Source organism: Electrophorus electricus, chromosome 16 (assembly GCF_013358815.1).
Source record: "Electrophorus electricus isolate fEleEle1 chromosome 16, fEleEle1.pri, whole genome shotgun sequence".
Lineage (NCBI taxonomy): Eukaryota > Metazoa > Chordata > Actinopteri > Gymnotiformes > Gymnotidae > Electrophorus > Electrophorus electricus.
In genome coordinates, this window is record NC_049550.1 from 10,890,056 (window position 1) to 10,913,538 (window position 23,483).

The 23,483-nt window shown below is 45.0% G+C and overlaps 2 protein-coding genes across 2 annotated transcripts; one reads left to right on the forward strand and one right to left on the reverse strand.

Moving 5' to 3' along the window:
* Window positions 1–1,442: 1,442 nt before the first annotated feature.
* Window positions 1,443–10,344, forward strand: LOC113577611 (transmembrane protein 255B). The gene is made up of 8 exons (XM_035535105.1): window positions 1,443–1,694; window positions 1,935–1,997; window positions 6,746–6,835; window positions 8,699–8,779; window positions 9,293–9,378; window positions 9,581–9,740; window positions 9,865–10,014; window positions 10,114–10,344. Exons 1-8 carry the CDS (start codon window positions 1,443–1,445, stop codon window positions 10,342–10,344), a joined length of 1,113 nt encoding a protein of 370 aa, XP_035390998.1.
* Window positions 10,345–10,944: 600 nt separating this feature from the next.
* On the reverse strand, window positions 10,945–23,464 carry gas6 (growth arrest-specific 6). Its single transcript, XM_027009006.2, has 15 exons — window positions 22,301–23,464; window positions 21,888–22,048; window positions 19,664–19,688; window positions 19,476–19,538; window positions 18,469–18,591; window positions 17,452–17,571; window positions 16,746–16,871; window positions 15,281–15,402; window positions 14,965–15,083; window positions 14,560–14,749; window positions 14,252–14,416; window positions 12,996–13,170; window positions 12,689–12,831; window positions 12,183–12,390; window positions 10,945–11,943 (listed from the first exon to the last, which is right to left on the reverse strand). The coding sequence occupies exons 1-15, from the start codon at window positions 22,356–22,358 to the stop codon at window positions 11,792–11,794; spliced, it is 1,950 nt and encodes a 649-aa protein (XP_026864807.2). The 5' UTR covers window positions 22,359–23,464; the 3' UTR covers window positions 10,945–11,791.
* Window positions 23,465–23,483: the final 19 nt, after the last annotated feature.

A 23,483-nucleotide genomic window follows, 5' to 3' on the forward strand; every position in this document is an offset into this window, starting at 1 on the left:
AGACAGTAAAATGCTTAGGGGTCATAAAAGTTTAGGAAAAACATTAAATACGTGAATCTGAGTGAACTCCAAATTATTTTATCTAATTTAGTTCTGTTAAATGTAAACATTTAGTTCTGTTTTTCTGAGTCAACCCTGCATCAACATAACTGATTGTAACGTTCTCTCCGAAAACAGACTTGCGGTAGAGTGAGACTAGATAGCAGCCATTGATCCAGAAGGAACGTTTACATCGGGCAAAAAGTAACACGAATGCAACATAATTTGTGGGGGGGGGGTTCCGGGGCACAACCGTACAACCTTTTCTTTAATCCACCCCCCGGGTACAGGTCGCGCCCGCGCGTTAAACGATAGTCCCGAGCTCCGGTTGACCACTGCACCTGCACGCGTTCAATGGAAACTGAGAAGCGCCATATCCATTTGCGCGTCAGTGTCGACGTCCACTAGCTCTCTGAAACTATTGCACTGTAGCAAGACCCGTTTTCGGCCTACGTTTTGTCTAGAAATTTGCCTCGTTGGGACGTTAAAACGACTGAAATGCAGCCGCCAACAGTACAACCAACCGCAGATGTGGACCCTGTGTGTAAGTAGCGCAGAAGTATTGTAGACACTTAATAGACTATCAAACGGATTAATTATTTATTTTTAAGTGATAGAAACTGGCACTAATGTTTTATTGGAGTTATCTAGTCTTAAATTGTTCGTAAGCTATTCAATCAACTATTATTAAACAGTTATGTGTCCTTGAAAGGTCAGTCAGATTAGTCTGCGTTTCATTGGAGTCAGCCGTGCGTTTTGATGGTTCACTACATTGTCATCTGTTTGGTTGTCGGTCCATCGCTTCATAGCAATCTTTAAAATTAGGCTTACAATGTGCAGCCCCACTGCAACCACATTAAGTTCAGGAAAACTAGTACGCGTGTGTTGAACTGAACCTGACTACTATCTATATATACTTTTAAAAAATAACTCGTTTCTTGAAAGAGGCTCAATTTCTGTTTGTCATTATTCTGTCTAATGTATAGTGTATACAAGTAATTTTTCAACATAATACTTTTTCTACTTAAAATAATGATATAGTCCGGGATGGATATGTTCTCTTGATGCATTGCAGTTTTCATATCTTCATACCTGTCTAGGGAAAAACAAATTATTAACTGTGTAATTTAGTTGTACAGGAATGATCTTGTTGAATGTTTCTATCATAGTTGCCTCCTTGTTTTATTCCCAGCACCTGAATACATTTGAAACTGTTATTAATCTGATGCTGACACCTCACTGATTTGTTGTGCTGCAGCATAACTTAGATTTACAGCCTTTTTTTTTTATTAGGTGCTGCAAAGTGTCTTAAAGTTGTTTTTCAAAGTTGAGCTCGTAATGGTAATGGTACAGCATATGTGCACTGACCCGTGTTAATTGGCCTAGACCTCGGGTGTGGCGATATGACCCACACGAAGAATCTGTTAACAAAAACATGCATCAAACTGCATGTCGGTCATCATGGCATTTCTGCTGCTGCTGCGTGTGTGTTTTCCTTGAGTCTGCCCACAGTGCAGTATGCTCAGCGGCGTCGGACAGCACTGTGGTCCACCGTGGCTCTGCTTGGCCTGTCCGCCGTTGTGCTGGTGATCGGTCTCCTGTCTGACACTCGCACTGCCACCGTTCACGTATCTGGATACTACCCTGGTATCATAGTAAGTACCTCATGCCAAGGGGAAGAGGCGAACCCGATTGCTTTATGTACGGTTTCACCGGTTTAATGGACATGTCTGTCTTCTTTTAAAACAAAACTAAAAGCTGGCTGGCTGCCAAACTTCATATACGCGCTTGACAATCTTTCTCTATTGTATTTAGCAAAGGGGGCTCTGTTGAGAAGATTGGGACCTAAGATGGACTGTCTGTAACTGAGAAACGTCTGTTCCATTTTTTCACAGTTGAGCTTTGGAGGATTCCTTGGCATTGTTGGCCTTAATATAGTGGAGAATCGCAAACCCCTGGTGAGTAACAACTCTTCACTGCTCTGGATCTCTGCAGTAAAACCTAGATGCTGAGTGTGGTGTTCTGTGGTGTTAAATGTATTTTTCCTGTATTTTGCAGTGATGGATAGGACAACAAATCTTATGATTTAGACTTGATATTAATGACATTGGCTCATTTATAAGATATATAGAAATAACAAATCAGTATATTAGTTTTGTCTTCATATATTATGATATATGATAAAGTGTATAATTGATTTTTGGATTACTGTTACAATAGATTTAATTTCACAATTGCTGTGCCATAAATTAAATGTGCATTGTAGGTTGTTGTGAAGTAAGTATTAAAAATTAGAAATTGAATTATTTGGCTTAGTCTAGCAACCAAAGGATAGTGTTTTTCTTATTTCATTTACAAAATAAGGTAAGCTAAAAACAAGGCAGATGGGACAGGAACAAAAAGTAGTCATAGGGAACAATGTTTAATTGATATCTTGTGGTTTCCTCTCTGTAATTCCCTCTAACCTTCTCATACACCCAGCTGTTTTAGGCAAAGTCACAAAGACCAATCACAATTTGATTTGTCACTTGTGTTTATTTTAGAGAAGGATGATTGTAATGATTGTGCTACACACAAAAATACAAGATGGGATCTTATTGCAAACAGATGGCATTTTTTAACCTAGAAGTATAGGACAAATAAAATTAGTGGCTAAATGGGCCTCGCTTTTTCAGGTGTATGATACGAATTGCAGTTAGTAACATTCACTGTGATTGGCTGATGGCTTAGGAAGAACAGAAAGCAAATTGCATTAGCATTGGTGAATGGCTGGATTTCCTGGAAAACACTGATGCTCAGGTTGCAGTGGTTGCCTCCCCTCTGAGTGAGATGATTCTGAGTAGGCTTTTCCAGCAAACACGGGTGAATAGAACCTTCTGATGTAAGGTAAATGCACTTCTAGCTACATCCACTCACAAATATTAAAAAGTAGACAAGTGTTTTGGCTTCAAGTAAACAGGCATGGATTTTTGTATATGTACATGATGCTGGATGCAAAAAACACTTAATTTAGGAAAGGAGAGTCAGAACTCAGTGTTACTGTAGCTTTCCCACAAAATGTGCTACACCAAGCCTCCTGAGAGTATCATGTAGAAACGAAGACAAACCGCTGGCTGGAAGCCATACTCAGACAGAATATACTCTTGCTGTAACAACAGCATCCTCTCGAAGTCACCACAGAATTGGAGTTGTCATTTATTAATTAATGATGACTGGCTTTGGTGTAACCTGAATTGCTGTATCACCATGTCATCCTTCTTTCTCAACTAACACAAACCTTAGACTAGGCAGTTGTGCACATGGTCCCGCACTCGCACGAATGCGCACTATTCCACTGTTGCACCATTGCACTGATGCACTCAAGCTGCCATATTTACTTAAAAGCTTTTTGTTTATAAAAAGTTATTTAAATAATCCCTGTTGCCCACAGTCTCTGATGCACCCCACACCACAGTAGGGTTGTTGGTGTTGTGATGGCATCAGAAAGGTGGCTTGCCAACTGTGGCAGCTTAGAGAGACTCTACTATGTGTGATTTAAGGCCTGATCTCTTTGCCCACCTCCTCGGCACTGATCCCAGGACACCTTTTAAAATTTAATGACAGAGGTGCTGGTACATGCATACACTCCATACACACACACACACACACACACACACACACACACACACACACACACACACACACACACACGCAGGTGCATTGTCCGTAACCAAATCCCACAGTCCCCCTTGAGCATTCTCGCATGTACAAATACAATCCACAGTACTTCACTCCTGTATAACATGCTTATGTAGCCAGTCTCACGTGCATTCCTTTACACAATGTTATGCTATATACACACACACACACACACACACACATACACAATCAAATTATCCTTGTGGCAATAGGATTTAAACATTAACCTGCAATAACCCCTATTAAAATACTGCCCAGTAACCAGTGTCATGTGACAGGTGATGGACACTAGTGGAGCCAGATATTGGAGCCCCATGAAGCCTCTACAGGGGGGAGGAAGTGAACCCATAGATTCAAGAAGACGATATGGGCATCCTCAAACTACTGGGGAGAGAATGCCGCAGCTGAAAGAGGAGCCTGTCAGACTTGTTTAAGACTAAGAGAAATCAGGATGAGGACAGTTTATCATGATGAATGGCAAAATACCAAAATTGTCTTGAATGTGTTGGGATTGATTACCCATTACAAACTACTAGCTACTGACATAAGAACAGCCATTCTTAACTGCGAACATCTTCACAACATTAATGGGGTCAGTTATTTGAAACGTGCTGCTATTAGACGCAGACTAAAGCAGTGTCGTGTTCTACACCGTTTTGGTGCAGAAAAAACCATGAGAAGTACCGCTGCTAGAGTGACCCTCTTCTTTTGAGCAATCTCCGATGATAACATTTTCATAAGCAATTGATCTAAATGCCTTTTACCACTGTTCTTTGAAAGTTCTTTATGCACACTACTGTATGTCGCATCAGCTAATGGTTATATATTTCACTTGTATAAGATTGGGAGCCGGCGTCTACTATTGCTGAGCTGCACTCAGACCTCAGATCTGTGGCGGTACCAGTTCCCATAAGCCCTGCTTCCTTTTGTGTGTCCTCTGCTGTGTTTTATGCCAGCACTTACCCGTCCTCTTGGTCACTCTGCGGCCAAAGCAATGTTCTCTTCAGGTGTCCAAACCCGGCCTCCCGTCTTCAGTTCTCATTGTGCCTGCGACCACTGATAATCGATCACTTGACCGCTCGGCTCCGTTTGCCCTTGGACTGTTAGAAACAGTTATGCAACATTTCCTCCCTCTTACTCTACAGCCCTCTATAGTGTCTGCAGATGGAACAGAGCACTCTGATTGGCTGGGCCCTGGGATCAGGTCGGTTAAGAGGAGAGGAGTGCGAGTGTGTGTTTTATTGGACAGCTGCTGGGGCCTCCTCCCCGACCTCGCTGGCTTCCGCTCCACCAGGCACACGGCAAACAGCCCCCACTGAAAATTGTTCATTAACTTCACTGGCCCTAGAGGTCCAGCTGCCCAGTGGGCTTCAGCTGGACTCCAAATCATCACGGTCTGCAGCGAGTGGCTGAGAGAACCCCAGCTAGCATCGCCGGCACACTGCTTGCGATGGCGTCTGCTGGCATCTGGCAACTGCGTCGGTGTTGGAGTGTTAGTAATGTCCTGCAGTTTACCTTGGCAAGAGAGATTCTCAAATGCTAATGTCTCAGACTAGGCTGGTTTTCTGGTGTAAGCTTTTGGGTGCATCTTCCGACCTGATCTTAATACCGGGAAACATGGAGTTGTATTCCACATGGTTTGTTTTTCAGATGCGTAGCTTAGTTTATCTCAGCAGTAAGTCTTACCAGTGGATAATGCATACACTCAGTTAGACCTAAGTAGTCTAAGCCTGATCAGTAGTTTTTTTCCCCTTGTAAACACAGGTTATGGTATTTAATAGATCACGCTGAGATTTAAAACTCCCACTTCATGCAGTCTGCACATTGATAGCAGATACCCCCCCCCCCCCCCCCCCCCCCGACTGCCTCCAATAGAATTAGCAGGTTTCATGGCACCATTATAGTGTATGTCTCACCTGGCAAGTCACCAGATGGACCAGGAGTGGCCACATCTGGGCCTTTAGCTCATCTTATGCCTCCTCACATGTGCGTAATGTCTTCCATTTGGCAGGATGGATGAGTGGCTCTTACTGCACGGCTGTCCGTCGTCCGCTAATGATCTAACACTACAAACCACTCTTGATTAAAAGTTCCCAACCGACCAGAGTATTTTGGGAGAGGTGGAATTTATGCGTGGAGTTTTCCATCTGATTGGAAGGTTGCCACTTTTTCCAGGATACTTGTGTCCCTTGGTTAAAAGGGCCCCGGCACTGTGTGAGGGAATGTTCGAACAAGCAAAGGAGTGTGCATGTTAAACGCGATGATTGGAGAAATGCACATGCACAGGCTGGGTACTGGTAGCGAGACTGACGGGACGTGGACTGGGCGGAATGAGACTACCCTTTCCTGGCGGGACTGCTGACCTTCAGGCTGCCTTTGGTCTGCTGGACCGTAAATCGCCCCTAAAGCCCTGGGTTGGCAGGCGTGGTTTTCGAAAGGTTGTACATTTTACTTTATTACTTGGGTGCACATCCACACATTCTAGTCATCACCCAGCAAAGGAGAGGGAGTTGGCAAGAGAAGCAAGCGAGTGTTGTTATGAATGTAACTGTACGAGAGTTGTTATGAGGCATAATAGCTTGTATTAGGTCAGAGAGACACGATAGTTGTATTAGGTAAGAATGCAGCTCCTTACAGCCATGACTGACATAATGACTTGCATAGGGAACATCTGTGCAACAACTGGTGTTTAACTGAGCACTGTTTATCATCTTTGATTGGTAGTGATGCAATAAAGCTCATACAATATCTAGCACCATTGTGTTTTTGTAGAGTCTGGCAGTGGGAAATGAGATTAGATGCCTACCCGATGACCTCTGAGAAGAGTTTGTTAGGTTGTGGTTTCTTTAACTAACTGAGAGGGCTTGGTCCTGTATGAATGTATCCTAGTTCGACAGAATCTTTGATGTCTTATTCTTTGCACAATTACAATTACCTAGACTTCGGAATTGCCCGGACAGATCATGAGTTCTAGCTCTGCTGTTCTGCCCCTAATCTGTCTCTTTGTATGTCTCATGCTCTCTTTCAGCTGGTAGCCTCCATCATCTTCATCAGCCTGGGAGTAATCGCCTGTTTCTTGTGCGCCATTGTGGATGGCATCATCGCTGCCGAGTTCATTGTGAGTAGCGCAGTGGAATTTCCTGCTTGTGTGATGATGCAGTAGGTAAACAGAACTGCAAAAACTCCAAGACCTCACGCACACATACCTTTTCTACCCTCTCTTCCCTATGTCACCGCAGTGCTGGGGGGGGGGGGGGGGGGCACGCTGGTGCGATTCCTTTTGTGGATATAATCAAATTGGAATGCCATCGTGTCTGGCTGGGTGACACTAATGTCAGTGCATCATTCTTCAGCACATCACTGCAGACTGATCAGTCTCATACATCTCTCATGCAGCCCACTAGCTGTAACTCCTGCCGGTCTGGAGCACCACCATAGAAGCCGTCATGGTGTGCTACCCTTTAACCTCCCCAAGCTGGCTCCTGAAATAACGTCCTTGAGACGTTTATTTAGTAATCCCAATAATGAGAAAATAACTGTCAGCATTTTTCCCCCCACATCGTTTTAAGAGCCATGTAATTCCATAACTTTATGGCCAAGTTGTGTTTACAGGAAAAAAAAATTAAGTCTAGTTTACCTATGAATCATTCTGAAAATTATCTGAACAGAAGCCAATCATAACCCCTCTCTGATTGGTAAATAGAGTTAAATAAAGTTTTGAGCTCAGATCCCCCTTGATGACTTTTGGTCTGTCCATTTAGTAGACTTTCATAGACATTATTTCCACTATATGAAATTTATGAACATTTGAAATGTATGAAAGTTACAAATATATCGACCAAACACAACACACAGTGGGACTGGAATACAACAGCGTCTACTCAGTAGATGTTCTGAATTTCAGCCGTTTACTCGCTACACTTTCACAGCATGGGCTTAAAAACGTGGGTTTTACATCTTCTCACTGAGGGAGTGATGGTGATCATCTTACCGGGTAATGCCAGTTTCGTGCCATTTGCCCATTCGTAGCAGTAAGCCACACTTATCTCAGAAACCTTCTATGACCCATTAAAACCAGTGCTGACAGCACCGGACAACCATGGCCAGAGATGGATGGCAGTGTTATGCTAGCTTTTCATCAGTGGGATACACACACCAATAATCTTCATAAGAAAAATGTGTCCTCAGTGATGGATAAAGCTTAACTTGGAGAAACTTCGTGTCGGACCAGAAGTGATTTTTCTCTGGAGGTTTACTGTTGAAGCTGTGCTTTAGTCCAACACTAGTTTTAGTCTTAGCCTATCCATCTGCTGTGTAATGCCGTAAACTGTGGCTTGTGTTATTGTGAATGTGGTGTCTGAGAGCAGTGCAGATCTATTCTCCCCCAGTGCTTGAGGTCTCTTAATGTTAGTCAGCAGGTTTTATCAGCTACTTGCATTTCTTCATTCATTTCTGGTTTACTGGATTTATATACATCAATAAAAATGGGTTTACGGTGGTAGTCCTAGAATGAATAATGGCTATTTCCAATTTTTATTCGGTTCAGAGAGATTGAATACGACATCATATCCACTATGAGTCAAGTAATATCTGCAGCATTGGGTCCTGAACAGAATGTTTTCCTTAAATGAAGACACAGAGGCTTAAGCCGTTAGATCAATAAATGCAATAAAGTGTTAAGCGTGTGTGCATATGTGTGTATGCACCTGCTTTTCATGCACACACACATAGACATGCAATAAAAAAGTCTTAGTTGCTCTTATGTTCACTTAAACAGCATATTGGAGTTGCATTCAGCACATACTGGACTGCGCATTGCTTGCTTTGCGCTTTACGACCAGACATTCCATATTTCAAAAAGCCCATTAAAGGTTTAATTGCAGGAATTGGAATTGATTCATCTCGCCGTTGTTCACTTTTCTCAGCCTCTAAAGGCAGCACTGTTCCTTCCTTCTTTCTTCTCTCTCTCTTCCTGCTGTAGGACCAGAGGCCTCTGATGGAGGGCAGGTGCAAGTTCTATACCAGTGGCACAGGCTACCTGTATGACAACTACCAGACTGAGGTATGCACCCCTCGGAATGTATCATGTACAAGGGTTTCCCAATCCCATCCTCAGGGCCCGCTGGACGAGCCACAGTTTTGCTGTAGCCCAGATCCCTGAAGCAAGCCAGTCACAGCACAAAATGTCTGGTGCCACCGTCCTAGGAGCTGGGTTAGAGCATGTGGCATTGGGAAACGGTGCTCTAAAACATGGCACCTCCACTAAACCTGTAAAGGGATATGGTCTCTGCAGGCTTTACAGAGAGAATACTGACTTTGTTAGCTTTGCTAATTACACATAAGGGCGTCGAGTTCTTATTAAAATCAGATGGTGTGGGGTCGATTTCTATACCTGTAGACACTGCGGTTTTTTGTTGCGTACCAGGCCCTTTGGTGCCCTCTGCTGGTAAAAAGTTGCCATTGTTCTTAATTTGTGGTGTGCCAAAGGGAGTGATTAAGATCATTACAGAAGGAAAATATGTACTTTCAACTTGTTTCTAATTTCTGTCTCCCTGTCTTTCACCCTCTCCTCCAGGTCATGTGTCAGTCCTATAGCCAAGACTGCAAGATGAAGGTGCGGAGCAACAGCTGCTACTGCTGTGATTTATACACTTGCGACAGGTGAGCTCTGTTCTTACACCCCATAGCTCCCTTCCAAAACAGAGCTGCCACATTAAGCCCCGTATTATTGCTCTTGAGCTAGTAATGGCTTCGTTGTACTTTGTGAGGCAAGTAAAGGAGGCCATTATAAGGTTAAACCGTGCAAAGCAAGTGTGTGTGTGTGTGTGTGTGTGTGTGTGTGTGTGTGTGTACACGTCTCTAGCTCAGACTACCGCCCCCCGTACTATGCGTTCACGGGTGTGAATAGCTGCTGGGACGTGGTGCACCTGTACAGGCTGCTATGGTCCAACGTGGTGCTCAACGTACTGGGAGTCTTCCTGGGCATTTTCACAACTGCCATCCTTGGAGCCTTCAAAGATCTGGTGAGACCTTTTGCCTTCCACAGAGAGAACTTTGTGCCTTTTTTAAATTCAGTCTGTTTTTTACTTTCTTGGTGTAAAGCACACTCACTGCTGATCTCCTGCCATCACTGCCCCCCCCCCCCAGGCTCCAGCCACTCAGAGCCAGACGTCTCCGAGTCCAGCCCCTCCTCCTCACATCCTCTACAACCCCACCCAGCATATGATCACCTACACGGGCCTCTGCCCTTCTGGCCAGGCCCTGCCTGCCTACCCCAACTACCCAATGCCCCTGCAGGTAACGTCGGTGGCAGAGATCCCCTCGAAGCCCGCAACCCCTGGCCCGAAGCAGCCAGGAATACCACTTTTAACCGTGCTTTTCTCTCTCCACCTCCAGCACCTCAGCAGCTACGCAGGGCCCACTGCCCCCCAGTCCAGCCACGAGGCGGCCGGGTCGTCGCCGCCCCCAGATGAGGGCCAGCTGCCCGTCCAGGGCAGCGCCAACCCCACCCTTCCATCCCAGCCCGCTAGCCAGGAGCCCGGTGGCTACATGCTCACGCCCAACGCACCCACCCTCTACGGACAGGCTTTAGGAACCTTTGAGAAGCCGCCACCCTATGCTTGCTGAGAAGACTGCCAGCCACTTCCCTCATGAAAGGATAGCACTAAAACATTCCACTTCCAACATCTTTCTGGGATGTTAGAAAGGGAACAATAGTTCCTAGTAAGAGGATCTGTAGTTCTTAGTAGGGTCTAAACTAGAGTAGTTTCGTGAGTGTATGAACAGATGTATCAGAACTATAACGAATCTAATAACAGGAGCAGGTCTATCAGAATTCTTGCTCATCTGTCCAGTTCTTAGCTGACTGCAGACTGATCTGAAACCATTACCAACACTCATCTGTTAATTACACCGGGTGTTGTCTTTGGTCCGAAAGGGAAGCTATTCAAAACATTCTCTTCATTTTAAAAACTTATGGAATGTTGCTTCCTGTTAAAACATTATCCAGGATTAGAATTAAGATAACAAAAGAACATTAACATGAAGAAGACCTTTATCTAGTATTACCATGACAAAATACAGAGTGATCCCAACAGAATTCTCTTCCTCCACATTGTTTTTTCAGAACAGAAACTGGAAGTAAAATCTGAAACCTAGCTGTCTCTGCTGCTCACTAATCCTGAACAGATATTCTTCAGCGGTGAATGTAGGACAGAGTTCAAAAGGTATTATTACAACCTCCTTTATTTTTATTTATCCCCCAAAAAGCACTCAAGTCTCCAGTTAGGCGGCGAAGACTAAAGATCTCCCCATGAGCTGAACACACCAGGAGCCCACAGCAGAGAGAGACAGCAAAACAACAGACTTCATATATAATACAGAAGATTAAAAACAACAAATAAACAAATGAGGGACAGAACTCAAAATCAAAATGACGCTGACATGGAGCACCTACTAGGCCTTTGGTGACTAAAGACCTTTTCATTCTAGAACTTAAAGTACTTGGATGTCTTGATCTTTTGCTTTTGCCTAAAAAAAAGCAATATACACTCATATTTACATATACAGTATGTTACAGCGCACTCTCTTCTCAGTAGCTTGCGTGTGTGGGGCGCAGTGCTTTTTCGGGTCTATAATGCAAGTATACATTTCCTGTGTCTGTGAGTCTAATATAAATACACCAGTTACAGTGTTTGTGATTGTGTATACGTTTGCTGTTGGAGGGGGGACTATTGTAATTTGGGGGGGGGGGCAGTGCTGCAGAATGAGAATGCAGAATGGTCGTGGCTATGCAGAATACCAGAGGCGATTTGACAAAACAGAACTCGTATATGGAAAGGTAAGTGTAAGTGTTGCTGTAACTAGGGCACTGTTCTAGTGGAGAGGATGGGGGCTCTGTAAGGCGTTGTAGTGACAGCCCTAAAGACCCAGATTAAGCTTAATCTTGAACTAAAATTCACTCTGACTCAAAGGTCTTCTTTCAAAGGCATTTTGGTTCCAGCGGTCAGCTTAAGCTAGGTTCAAGAAACGAGGCCTTTGCATCTGCTGTGGCCTCAAACTGGTCTTGGTCCTCTTACGCTGGGGGGTTCACTAGAGGGCAGGCGTGAGAGCGGATGTCGTTGTGCTTGTGCTGGGCCTCGTCCAGGTCTAACAGGCGGCCATTAACCATAACGTCCATGCAGCCTGTGTAGAAAGCTGAGACCGGCGTGGACACCAGAGAAACATCTGTAGAGAAGAGCCAAAGTTTATCCTCAATCTAAATTGTACACAACTGAACTGAAGACCATACCAACAAAACTTGCTTCACTAAAATGACAGTTTCATCATCACGGTAAGAATTTAATACTTAGTTCAGTTACATCACTGCCTCACAACCTTCATCCAAATTCTATTCTTCACTCAGCCACTGCAAGGAAAAAAAAAAACAAAGACACCACACAGGACTGATCTCAGTTCAGCCTTACCCGGTATGCCTCCGATAAAGGTGCTGTATGAGGATGAGAGGTCCAGAGGCTCCAGGTGCTCCAGAGTTTCAGAGAGAGCTGGCTGCCCATCCACCTCAAGCACTGTGCTGTTGCCAGATACGCTCACTCTCACCATATGCACCTTCGAGTCGCACAGGGGCATGGTGGCGCTGGCCACAATCACGTCACCGAAAGACACCAGCACGTACTGCCGTGAGGGAGATGATGTCAGATGAACCTTAAGCTCTCAGGACACTTTGGACTTGTATCTCATATATCATGCCCTGTCCGTGTGGTCTGGCCCACAAACTTCCCATTACAAAAGGAGCCAGATACAGAATGGAATGAACTCAGGTGCGTGATAAGATATTCCTTCTGTTCTGACAGCAAAAAAGAGCCAGGCCTTACAGTTTTCCCAATGCCCTTGGATAATCTCAAATAATAGAGGCCTCTGCTGAGAAACTGTACAAGTTTCGACTGTACAAGTGCCACAAAAATACACTCACCTCTGCCCGTTCGTTCCTCCCAGTGTGATAGTCAGAAAGGGAGATAGAGAAAGGGACGGTGTCCTGGCGGACGAGTGCAAACAGAACTCCCGTGCTAGAGGCGGGCCGTAGACTCAACTGTACTCTGAGAGCCTGCGTGTAGCCTGTGTGGGGAGGAGGGGTGTCAGTGACAAGTGTGTGGCCCACCCCCTGCACCCAGCAGCATAAACCACAAAAAGCCACACTGGAACGTGCCTGTGTCAGTTTTACCAATCTGGTACATATTTGTTTAATCTAAGTCGACATCAGCAAACTTCCATGTGCACACCTGCCCCATGGCTGTGGTTGAAGTAGGCGAACCCTTGACCCGGGTAGAAGGAGCCGCGCTCCTCGCTAGAGTAGCACTGCATGCGTGTGTTGGAGCGGATGGTCTCCTGGATGGACATGTCCTCGCCACTCAGCCAGTGCCAATCACGCATGCAGCTGTCTAGACGTGGGTTCAACTGGAGTGCAATAAAAGAAGACACATGGAGGAACCCTGGTCAGACACGAGGCCAGGCCTGAGCAATCTGTTCTCCAAACGCTTCCAAAAACCTTGGGTACAGTGCGAGGTGCAGTGTGCAAACATGGGGGGGGGGGGGGAAGTATACATTTCCCCTGCAATGGACACTTTTTTTACTGCTACAAAACAGCTTTTGTTACAGGACGACCATGGGTCAGAATTTGACTTGTTTGACCAAAAACAAATGGAAATGCATGCAGACAAAAACAGCTTCCTGAAGAAAATTGGTTATAGGAGATTAGTGGCTTACTGGCAAATCAGTCAGACAACTGTTCACACGGCTGTGTCCCAGTTTGTGTCCATGGAAATGAACAACATGTGCGGGACCCAAAATCTTGATCCACACACCTGCTGCTGGCCATGCTTACATTTGATTATTTTTTTGGTCTGATGTGAGGTAACCGTAAGTAGAAGGCCCTGTGGCAAAGGCTGAGCAGATCCTGACCACTGGCTCTACTGGGCAGGACACCACAGACTTACTGGCAGAGTCCAGCCCACCAGAGGCAGCCTTATGGAACGCCAACACCAAGAGCAATGGTGTAAGTGTGCTCGCAGTTACAGTGAGCAGCACCTCCCAAAGAACTGCTCGATGCCTCTGCCTCGAAGGGTGAAATTCTGAGCTTGAACCCGTCTTCCATGTTTGTGAATTACATGAGATACCGCACATTGCTGATGGCTTTCTGTAAACTGGGCTTGTGTACCTGCGTAAATGATGAATGTCAAATGGTGCCATATGCCTCAGTGCCTGTACATGTGTTCTAATCTCAGGCCAGTAGTCTGAGCAGAAGGAAGCATGCTGTTCTAGATTGCACTTATAAATGGCTTTGTTTACTTTGGAAGGGAGTTTGTATGCTTATTCTCTGGCAGTCTTGAATACCACATTCTTGGGTAGAAACAAAAAACACAAGCTATAAAGCAGCAGTAACTAAAATAAGACACGGAGTAGGAAACAGAGATGGAAAACAAAACACAGACAAGGTAAAGATAAATTTAACAGACTAACTTCACATCTAGACAATTACCTTATTAACCAGTCCGTCCTCTCTGAAGGGGGCCCCACCCACGGTTAGGTTGAGCTCATGCATGCCTTTCTTCAGAGTAAACAGATCTCCATTTACCGCAATCTTCATTACCGCCTCCCTGTCGATCTTTATCACCAGGCTCCGTGCCTGCTCCTCCACTGAGATCTGAAAGCCAGTCGAAGAAATGTAAGTGGGAGCAACAGATTTGTCCACTATGTTTAGAATAGCCCCAATACATAGTATACAGCATTTGGGCCACGCCACCTAAGCCAACTCGGGCGCTCTCAAACTCGTCGGTGTGCAGTTACCTTATGCCACTGTCCGTCACTAACCAGTGGTCCGCTGCTGGTAACGCGGCTCACGGCTCCGTATTTCAGCTGCAGCTCCAGCTTTCCTTGGCGGACGGCCAGCACGATCCAGGAGCTGTTCAAGTGACCACCCGCGAAGAAAACGACTCCTTCCGAGTCGTACGTCCTCAGGTCAAAGTCTGCCGTGAAGCTGGGTAGGAAAAGAGACGGTCAATACTAAATGGAGATACAGGACAGTTATTTGTAATAGGTTTGCTTTTTTCACTCTACTGGCCTTATTCCATGTGCTGCAGATAAGAGCATCTTTAAAAAAAACCAACAACCTTTAAGTGCTGTGTGTCTGCATAACGTGCTTGAAGCCATACGTGGGGACTCCAGGAGATTTGATGGAGTCAAGATGCTCACCCAGTGTGAACCCGGCGGCGGAATCGCAGCTTGACCACAGGTGTCCCACTGAACATGCGGCCCAGGTACAGGGAGCGAGAGTTCCTCCTCATGTCAAGTGGAAAACAAGTCTCTATGGGCTAGAAAGGGTGCGTGTATAAGAGTAGGCACACACAGTTACGAATAATACAAAAGCAGATAAAGGGGATAGAACACACCACATTTTCCCTACAGGGTCACAGCACCATTTTTGTTGTGAAGATATTATGAGTATAAGTAAATGTACACAATAGTAAAGGTTTGTCATACAAGATGATGACATCAGCTTAAACGTTACCTCACAGCTGCTCAAGTTTTGCCCGAGCTTCTTGCCCTGCCGGCCATCGCAGAAGCAGTGGAAACTCCCAGGCGTGTTAACACACTCCTCCATGCACACGCCTAACTCACACTCATCCACATCTGTTATATTGTGAGAATAACGATAAAATTAGTCCCTTTACCCAGACAGCAACAACAGGCACTAAGCTTGTAGACAAGCCTGAAACATGGTTCTTAATCATTCAAAACTGTGATTTTCCACATTTCCAACAAAATAACCTCTTTGGGTTATAGCTTACTGTTTAGAAACAAACCATTTTAACATTAATAGGTTTAACACACACACACACACACACACACACACACACACACACACACACACACACACACTTGCCTCTTTGCTTTCTGTTTGCAAACTGGGGATAAAATGTAACCTCATCAACCCTTAAACCAATGTTTAGGATTGGAAGAAATGAACAGCAATCCTTGAGTAAGACTTGCATGTATTTGTGCTATATGGGTCACAGCATTGTTCCTTTTGTCTGTTAGTGTAGTGTAAAAGTAACTTTACATGCCTTAGAAATGCAGAGTCTATTTCCTGCATGTTGGGAACAGGGCATTAAAAGATAATCATGTGCTTGGTTGCAAAATGAGATCTCAGATTTAGTTCTCATGTATCTCATCTGCCTCCCTCCAAAGAATTGTTAAGATGCTGAGCTTGGTATTTCATTATGGTGATGGCTGCTGCAGCAAATGCTTAGACTGAAAAGAGTAGAATATTTCAGCACACAAGGATACGCGGAACTGAAAAGGATGAGCAAAGGTGCAGTTCATCTTCAACACGTGTGCAAAAGAAAAACTTATTCATACATGTCACTGGATTTATTTAGGTTGGTTTTACTGGATTTGTGATTATGGGAAGGGAGCAGACGGTCAAAAGACGAGCGCCGACAGTAAAGGGAAAAGCCAACAGCACCTCAAGCAGGCCTAACGTATATGCGGTCAAAGAAATTTTTCACAGCTTGGGAACGATGAACTATGCGATTCTTTGGCAGCCCACAGTGTGGAACAATGAATAAGACTGATTAGTGCTCATAACATGCACTTTTATACCTGTGCCAGGAGGATCTGACTCCTTACACTTTCAAAACACGTCCTGCTCCTTCCTCATGGAGGCTATAATCAAACCGTAACCTATTATGTTCCCTGAAAGCTGGTGTAAGAGCTTTGTGTTTTTGCCACCCTGCACATGGGAGTGTGGGAACAGCCAGGAGCCTGTTAAGACATGAATTAAGTTGGTGGCTTTCCCCTATTCTGGATATTCTACTTTTCTCAAAAGGGAAATGAACAGTGTTGAAGATGCAAAAACCACTACACCCCGGACAGAATTCCTAACATTCAATTACTTGTGTCAACAAGTATGCAGGCCCACATCTAAAGGCATTAGTCCTTAGCATTTAGCAAAGGTAGTGCTTCTGACTTACCTAGGCAGGCTTTGGTCTTGTTGTCATAGACGTAGCCCAAGTCACAAAGGCACTCGTAGCTCCCGACTGTGTTCCTGCACTGTGCTGTACCACATATGTCAGGAATATCTGTACATTCATCAAAATCTGGAACAGAGTCAGGAATATGCAATGGTGTCACGATGCCAAGCCTAGCAGTTTACAGCTGGATAATTCAGATAGGTCATAAATATGTCATCTTTTAGTCTATGATTCATTTATGATGCATTCATAACACACATAAATGACCTTTCACACATAATAAAGCTGTATTAATGCTGGCCGTCTACTGTATTACAGGTTCTTGGTTAAAATGTAAGATCAAGGGGTAAGGAAATCTAAAAAAAAAAAAAAAAAAAAATCTGGACTGAATAAACACTTTGAACATTTGAATTTATCTGGGGAAAATGCTTGAAATTTATCTTGGATATGTAATTTATTAAAAATACTTTTTGGAAACTGATTTATAAATATGTTTTGGGCATGTATTAAAAAGCAGGGTGTGGGAATAAAAACTTGGAAAAGTTTTTATTTTCAGTTTGAGTACTTCAGACCAAAAGTACCCAGAAGGTTTAATTTGCTCTCTATTGTTTTGACTAGCACATGTTGCGCATGCAATCATTGCAGACTACAGAGAAGAGAGACATCACTATGACTGGCAGGTCTGACCAAACTGCCTTTGACGTACCTAGGCACCTGTGGTGACCGGACAGTGTAAAACCATCGTGACATGAGCAGTGGTAACTTCCCATCGTGTTTCTGCACTCATGATCACACCCTCCATTTTTATTACTGCACTCATTTACATCTGCCAATAAGAGAAGAACATAAACCTACGTTAGCCAGTCACTTAAAAGGGGCAGGGCTTATCTGAACAAATCAGGTTTAAACAAACATACTGCGACTGGACCAGGTTTGTGGGTTGGGATTTAAGGAAGCATGGCAATACAGTAACTCAGTGTTAGGGAGACCTGAGGCTGGTACAGACTGTCTCACATGTTCCTCTCAGTTGAACCTGTATAGGAAAACACCTCCTGCAGTGATATTAATGAAACATCTGAGACACGACTGACTGCATAGTGAGGTGATGCTCAGCACTAGAAAAGCTGCTCTGTCCACCCTTTCATCTTGCTCGTCATTCCATAGTTGTAGGTGAAGGCATGAGTCACAGTGGATGTGTGCAAAAGCACTGCAGTGGAACAATCACCTCTCTCTCTCTCTCTCTCTCTCTCTCTCTCCCTCTGTGTGTGTGTCTGGGAGAAAGTCACTCTGCAGTGCCGGTAGGTGTGACCACCGCGATGAACCAACATGCCGACCTTTTCGGTAAATGAACTTATGGACTACAGCCTGGACTACAAATACCATGAGAATTGTTAATCAGCTAACAAAAGCTACATTATTTTAGCTTGCAGCAACAGAAGGGAGTGGGAGAGAAGAGACACCTTCCAGAGGACGAGGGAAACGTGCAGTCATGCAAGTCAGAGGACATCAGAGGACACTCCGCATTAGGCAGTTTCTTTCAGTTGCCCTCCCCACCAATAAACCATAGCTACATCTCTAATTTACACATTAAGGTGCGAGATAGGATTACTCATGTCTGCCAGCAGTCTTGCACTGCACGGTGATTTACCTTCTCTATGGATATCTGTAACTGACTGTATCATGTGCTGGACATCCTTTCAGAATGAAGACTAGTGACTCTCACCGTTCTCGCATGTGTTGCCAGCAAATCCTGTGAAACAGTGGCAGTGGAATTCGCCCTTTTTGTCCTCACAGCGCACCGTCCCCAGGTGATGGCACGGATTGGGTGAACACTGGTCTGGAATGTCTGAACAGACCGAGAGGGAGAATGAGAGAGACAGAGAGGCCAGAGCTGAGATCAAGTCATCCAGCTGAGGCAATACTGGATGAAAACAACAAACTGCGTCTAGTGCTCTGCTTTCTTCCGCCCTTCACTCTCAGCAGCTGCGTCTTAAGCTTGTGCAGTGCTTAAAGGACTGTGTTTCATCACTCCATTCACACACATCTGTAGTGCCTCTGGTGTGCTACTGACACTGCATCAGCTCATTTCTTAAAGATAAGCCTGGGCATGCCTGAGCAGGGATTGAGAAAGAAAAAGAGAGAAAGAGAGAGAGAGAGAGAGAGAGAGAGAGAGAGAGAGATGGAAATGGAGGGTGGGGGGAGAAAAGGATACTACAAATTCACAGCATCCTCTGTTCTGAGTCAGGATTCCAGGCTGGAACAAAACCAACCAATCAGAGCTCATGATTCTGAGCCAGCCTGTCGCTGCCTCTGACTCAGCAGAAACACTCGGGCTGGGACGAGGGACGAGCCTCCAGCACACGCGAGCACTGCGAGCTTGCGTCACACGCAGACCACGCGTGACTGTATTCATTCAGAGTGCCGCTGACACACACACACTGCCGCTGATCTTCTCACAAGCTGATAGGCTGCGCTGGCGCCGACTGTCAATGACAGCGGAACCGGCAAGGACCTCTGCATGTGTTCCTGGTCCACCCCCCCCACCCCCCTCCCCTTCCCTCCTAATGCCTCTTTCACTCTGTTCACAGCGCCACTGCACTGCAGCTGTAGCTGCAGAACTCTGCTCTCCAGTTTAGCTATTTATAAACCAGCGAGCGAGAGAGCGGATGGAACAGAGAACGGCACGGACAGAGAGAGGGTGGAAATGAGAGGCGCACGATGTCAACTCACTGTGGACACAGGTGACCAGGTCTTCCTTCTTCTTGCCTGCACTTCCAAACTTCTCCACACAGACTAAACAGACAAAAGGAAGGTTCTCAAGTGATGACATCCTCTGTCGAAAGTGGTAAATACACACCATGTTCTGTCCATTGCATTGGGAAGAGCGAAGAGATTATGGCCAGTGTTTCATGACTTACCCAAATACTTGGGATAGAAGTAATCCTGAAAAGGTACCAAGAAAGAGTGAGTTAGGTAACTAGGACTCGATTAATTAAATAGTACAGTACAGTTTATGTTTCCAATATTTCCCTATTAACATTTGTGGATATTTATCATTCTACCTCGAAACCCACAATTCTGACATGAGTTTGTGAACAGCCCCGATGCTGTGATAGTGCAGTGATGCCCTGTATTTTAGCTTTAATCTAACCCTCCTCCTGTTCCAACACGTTGGGACTCTTATCAGTGTTGCTTTAGAAAACAAGCCAGTTATAGTGTGTAAAATGCCTCTGACAGTCATCATTCCACCCAGTCCACACACACACATCTGTAGGCCTGTGGGGCGTGGCATGCTGTGCAGTTGACCTGATTTCTACATGGGGCTCTTTCTGTGAATTTCCAAGTCAGCTTTTGTCATCATGAGTCATTAATTCGACGCAGACTATTTACCATCCCGCGAGAGGAAAACGGCACTTTCTTCAGCACCTGCACGAGCACTGCAGTCCTAAAGCGGCTGAAACAACAGCGTGAGCTGACAGGGAGGGCACATCACCCGGTGCACTCTCCATCCACGCGGCAACCGCTCGGTCTCCCGGCAACCGTTCGGCTTGCGCGTTTGCTGCATTCCCAAGGAAATGCCGAGTCAGAGTACCGGCAAGTAAGGCGTCGACTGCACGGATGCACCACTAATAATGCACACGAGGAGTTGCAATACCCCGCCTCCTCACATACAAGCATGCACACGCAGACAGGCATACACAAACGCGCGCGCGCACACACACACACACACACAGTCACGAACACAGTGAACACGAGGTATGTAAACTGTTGTAGCCTTACACACACAAGCACATCCTCACAGGGTGAGGACCCACTTTAATCCTCATCCTGTGCTGCACACTCCGCTTCCCTCGTCTCCGTTCACTGAAATATGAGAGAGGAGAAACTCTGTCCCACCCAATCATGTTTTTTTTTTTCCCTTTTCTTTCACTTGTGCCTTTCTAATCAATGTTCTCATTTAGTTCTCAGGTGGGACCACTGATGCAAAACCCTCTAAAATATGATTATAAGCATTCTAATAATAGCCCTGACACCTCACTGGATCAAAAGGGATCTATCTTTGTTCCAAAAAAATACAAAGGTTTCTTTTAATCACAGTACAACCATGTCTGAACTACTTTAACAGTCCGTTCAGGAACTCTCTACCTAATCTGTATGTTGGGTACAATACTCTTACGTGTAGGGCAAATAACACGTCAGATATAAGCACATGGGACACCCATCAGGCATTTATCTATGATTAAAAACACATTCCAATCCACTGCACTCATCACTGCTCCACCATTGGTCTCTTTCATGTCAATAATCATTACTATAGACTTGTTTCATTTGCATAAATCACTGTTTTCCTTCCTAAACAGGCCATTTTCAGTCTACAGTAATGAACTATTAAAGATAATTATAATAAACCGCAAGCTGTCTCCATTGCTTGCGAGTAGGCAAAAAAGTCGCAGTAATCCTTGCTCTAATTGCAGTTGGATTATGGGGCTTACATTTTGCGCATATGAGCGCAAGCATTTTAAAAAGTCTGTTATGAGATTGGGCAATTACAATTGAAAAAGTGAAAGCAAGATGGGTATTACAGATCTCTGCGGAGCAGCAATTCAGATCCAGCTATTCACAGGTCTTAAACACTGAGGGGAAAGTGCATAAAGGATCAAAATGGATCATGGGAGAACTCCTAAATATTTCAATACGCACCAAGCAATTGCACACAGATCATCCAGAGGCTACAACACAAACACGACACTGTCCCTCAGTGCCAAGTGCTCGGACACAGAAAACAGCATCGTTAAATCATCCAGACTTTCGGGAAGTTGTGTCATTCACTCTGCTGCAAAACACATGCACTGCAGGCGAAAGAAAATCGCCGTTTGAATTTAGACGAGGCACCAAGAATGAAGTGCTCAGCTCGGGCGAAAGGTCGACGGCTGTCATCGCCACAAGCTCAGACCTACCGAAGGTCCTTCGCGGCTAGCAGAGAGAGCAGGCACCGACACAGCTGTTTGCCGTGACTTTTGCCGTGTCCCGTGTACACTTTGCCATAGTATCGCTACAGCTTTGCAGCATGTGTGCGGTTGCTGAGTCAATTCACTAAGCACAATAAAACGGGAATTGCGAAAAAAAGATGCTGAGGTTTACCGTTTCAGGGTCATTTTCAAACACTTCTCTTGCCTCCTCTTTGGTGCATATCTCTTCTACGCATTCTCTCTCCAAATGCCCTTGTTTCGTTTCTTCAAAAACCTGGTACGCTCTTCTGTTTCTTCTTAAAAACTGGTTAGCTTCCTCAGGCGACAAGGACACTGCGAAACACGGTTTGTCCAGGTAAAGAACACTTAAGGCATATAGCTAATGCACATTAGTAAGCGTACACCAGCTAGCTAACTGTTAATAGCAACTACTGAGGTCCACTCTTTGGACTGGTTGGTGCGCGAGTGTCCTGAAGAGTTTGCTGTTAATGTTAGCTGCTGTTCTTCCCATTTGTTTGAAAAGTCCTCCGTTCAGATTATTCTAGCAACCACAACATCTGAAATGTCTAGTATTTGTGTACTTACACCCCGACGAGCAGGCGACGCACATGAGGATCAACAAGGAACCCGAGGCGAGTGGCATGTTTGGTTCTGCGTCAAGCTCGGCAAAGTTCACCCTCTGTGGCTCAGACGTAGCGACCGACCGCGCAGCGCAAGCTTTCCCTCCGCAGCGGGGGAGTCTCCTACACCGCTACATTCAGACCCAGCCACATACCACAGCCACTCAACACCACCAGCGCTACGGCACAGACAGAGCTCGGCACTCTCCGCTCTCTCGGCTTAGTTTGCCCTCATCACGTCTCTCCTGCCCCAAAACACGAACAGCAGATTCGACGATTTTTACTGGTGGAAAGTTAAAACTGCAGCGCGGACGACAGGGAGTTCCCAATGCAGAAATTTCCCCTGCAAAACAGTGAGCGCCAGCTCACGGTCCGGTTATTGCTGCAGTACTCTGGAAGCTTCACGTTAATGAGCCAAGTTATTATGAATAACATAGAAATATCCAAGCCCATCACTCTATCTCTGTGTTAATGAGGTTTTATCTTTAGATTTATTAGACAAGATGACTCAAGAATTTCCATAGTCGGTGCGGGTTCCGATATAACACATTACAAATAGTTTTCATAATATAGATCAGTGGTGTTAGGTTTATTGTGCAATAGGTCTAATGAGGTTTATTTAAAATGTTTAATTAAACGATATGAATCCAGAGGTGATGGGGTGGGGAGGGTAGGAGATGAGACAGAGTAAGGCACAACCAGGTTCTTTGACCAAAGGTCTAATATTTTGTGTCAGGTCCTAGTATGCAGACCCTTGAATCCTAGAGTCTCTGCTGAGAGACCCCTGGGTAACGCTTGGCATGAACGTTTAGACACATCAATGCCACGTGAATTGCCATAGGCATGAGTCAGGCCCACGATTTCAGCAACACGCAACACACTAACACCTTGATATGCTGCATCATTCATCTGCCATATTCCACTTTTCTGTACATGACAAAATGCTGTACTCTGCTTAATCTCTTCCCTTTGAGCTTATATGATTTTCCGTTCTTCGTATGGTACATTTCAATCAACCAGCTAAGTCATCCCCTTATTTTTATAATGTTTCTCAGATGAATATTACACAAGGGCATAACGCATAATTGTAAAGGCTAAAATGGGAAACATTCTATGTTCTATGCTATCATTAACATGATGCAGAAAAG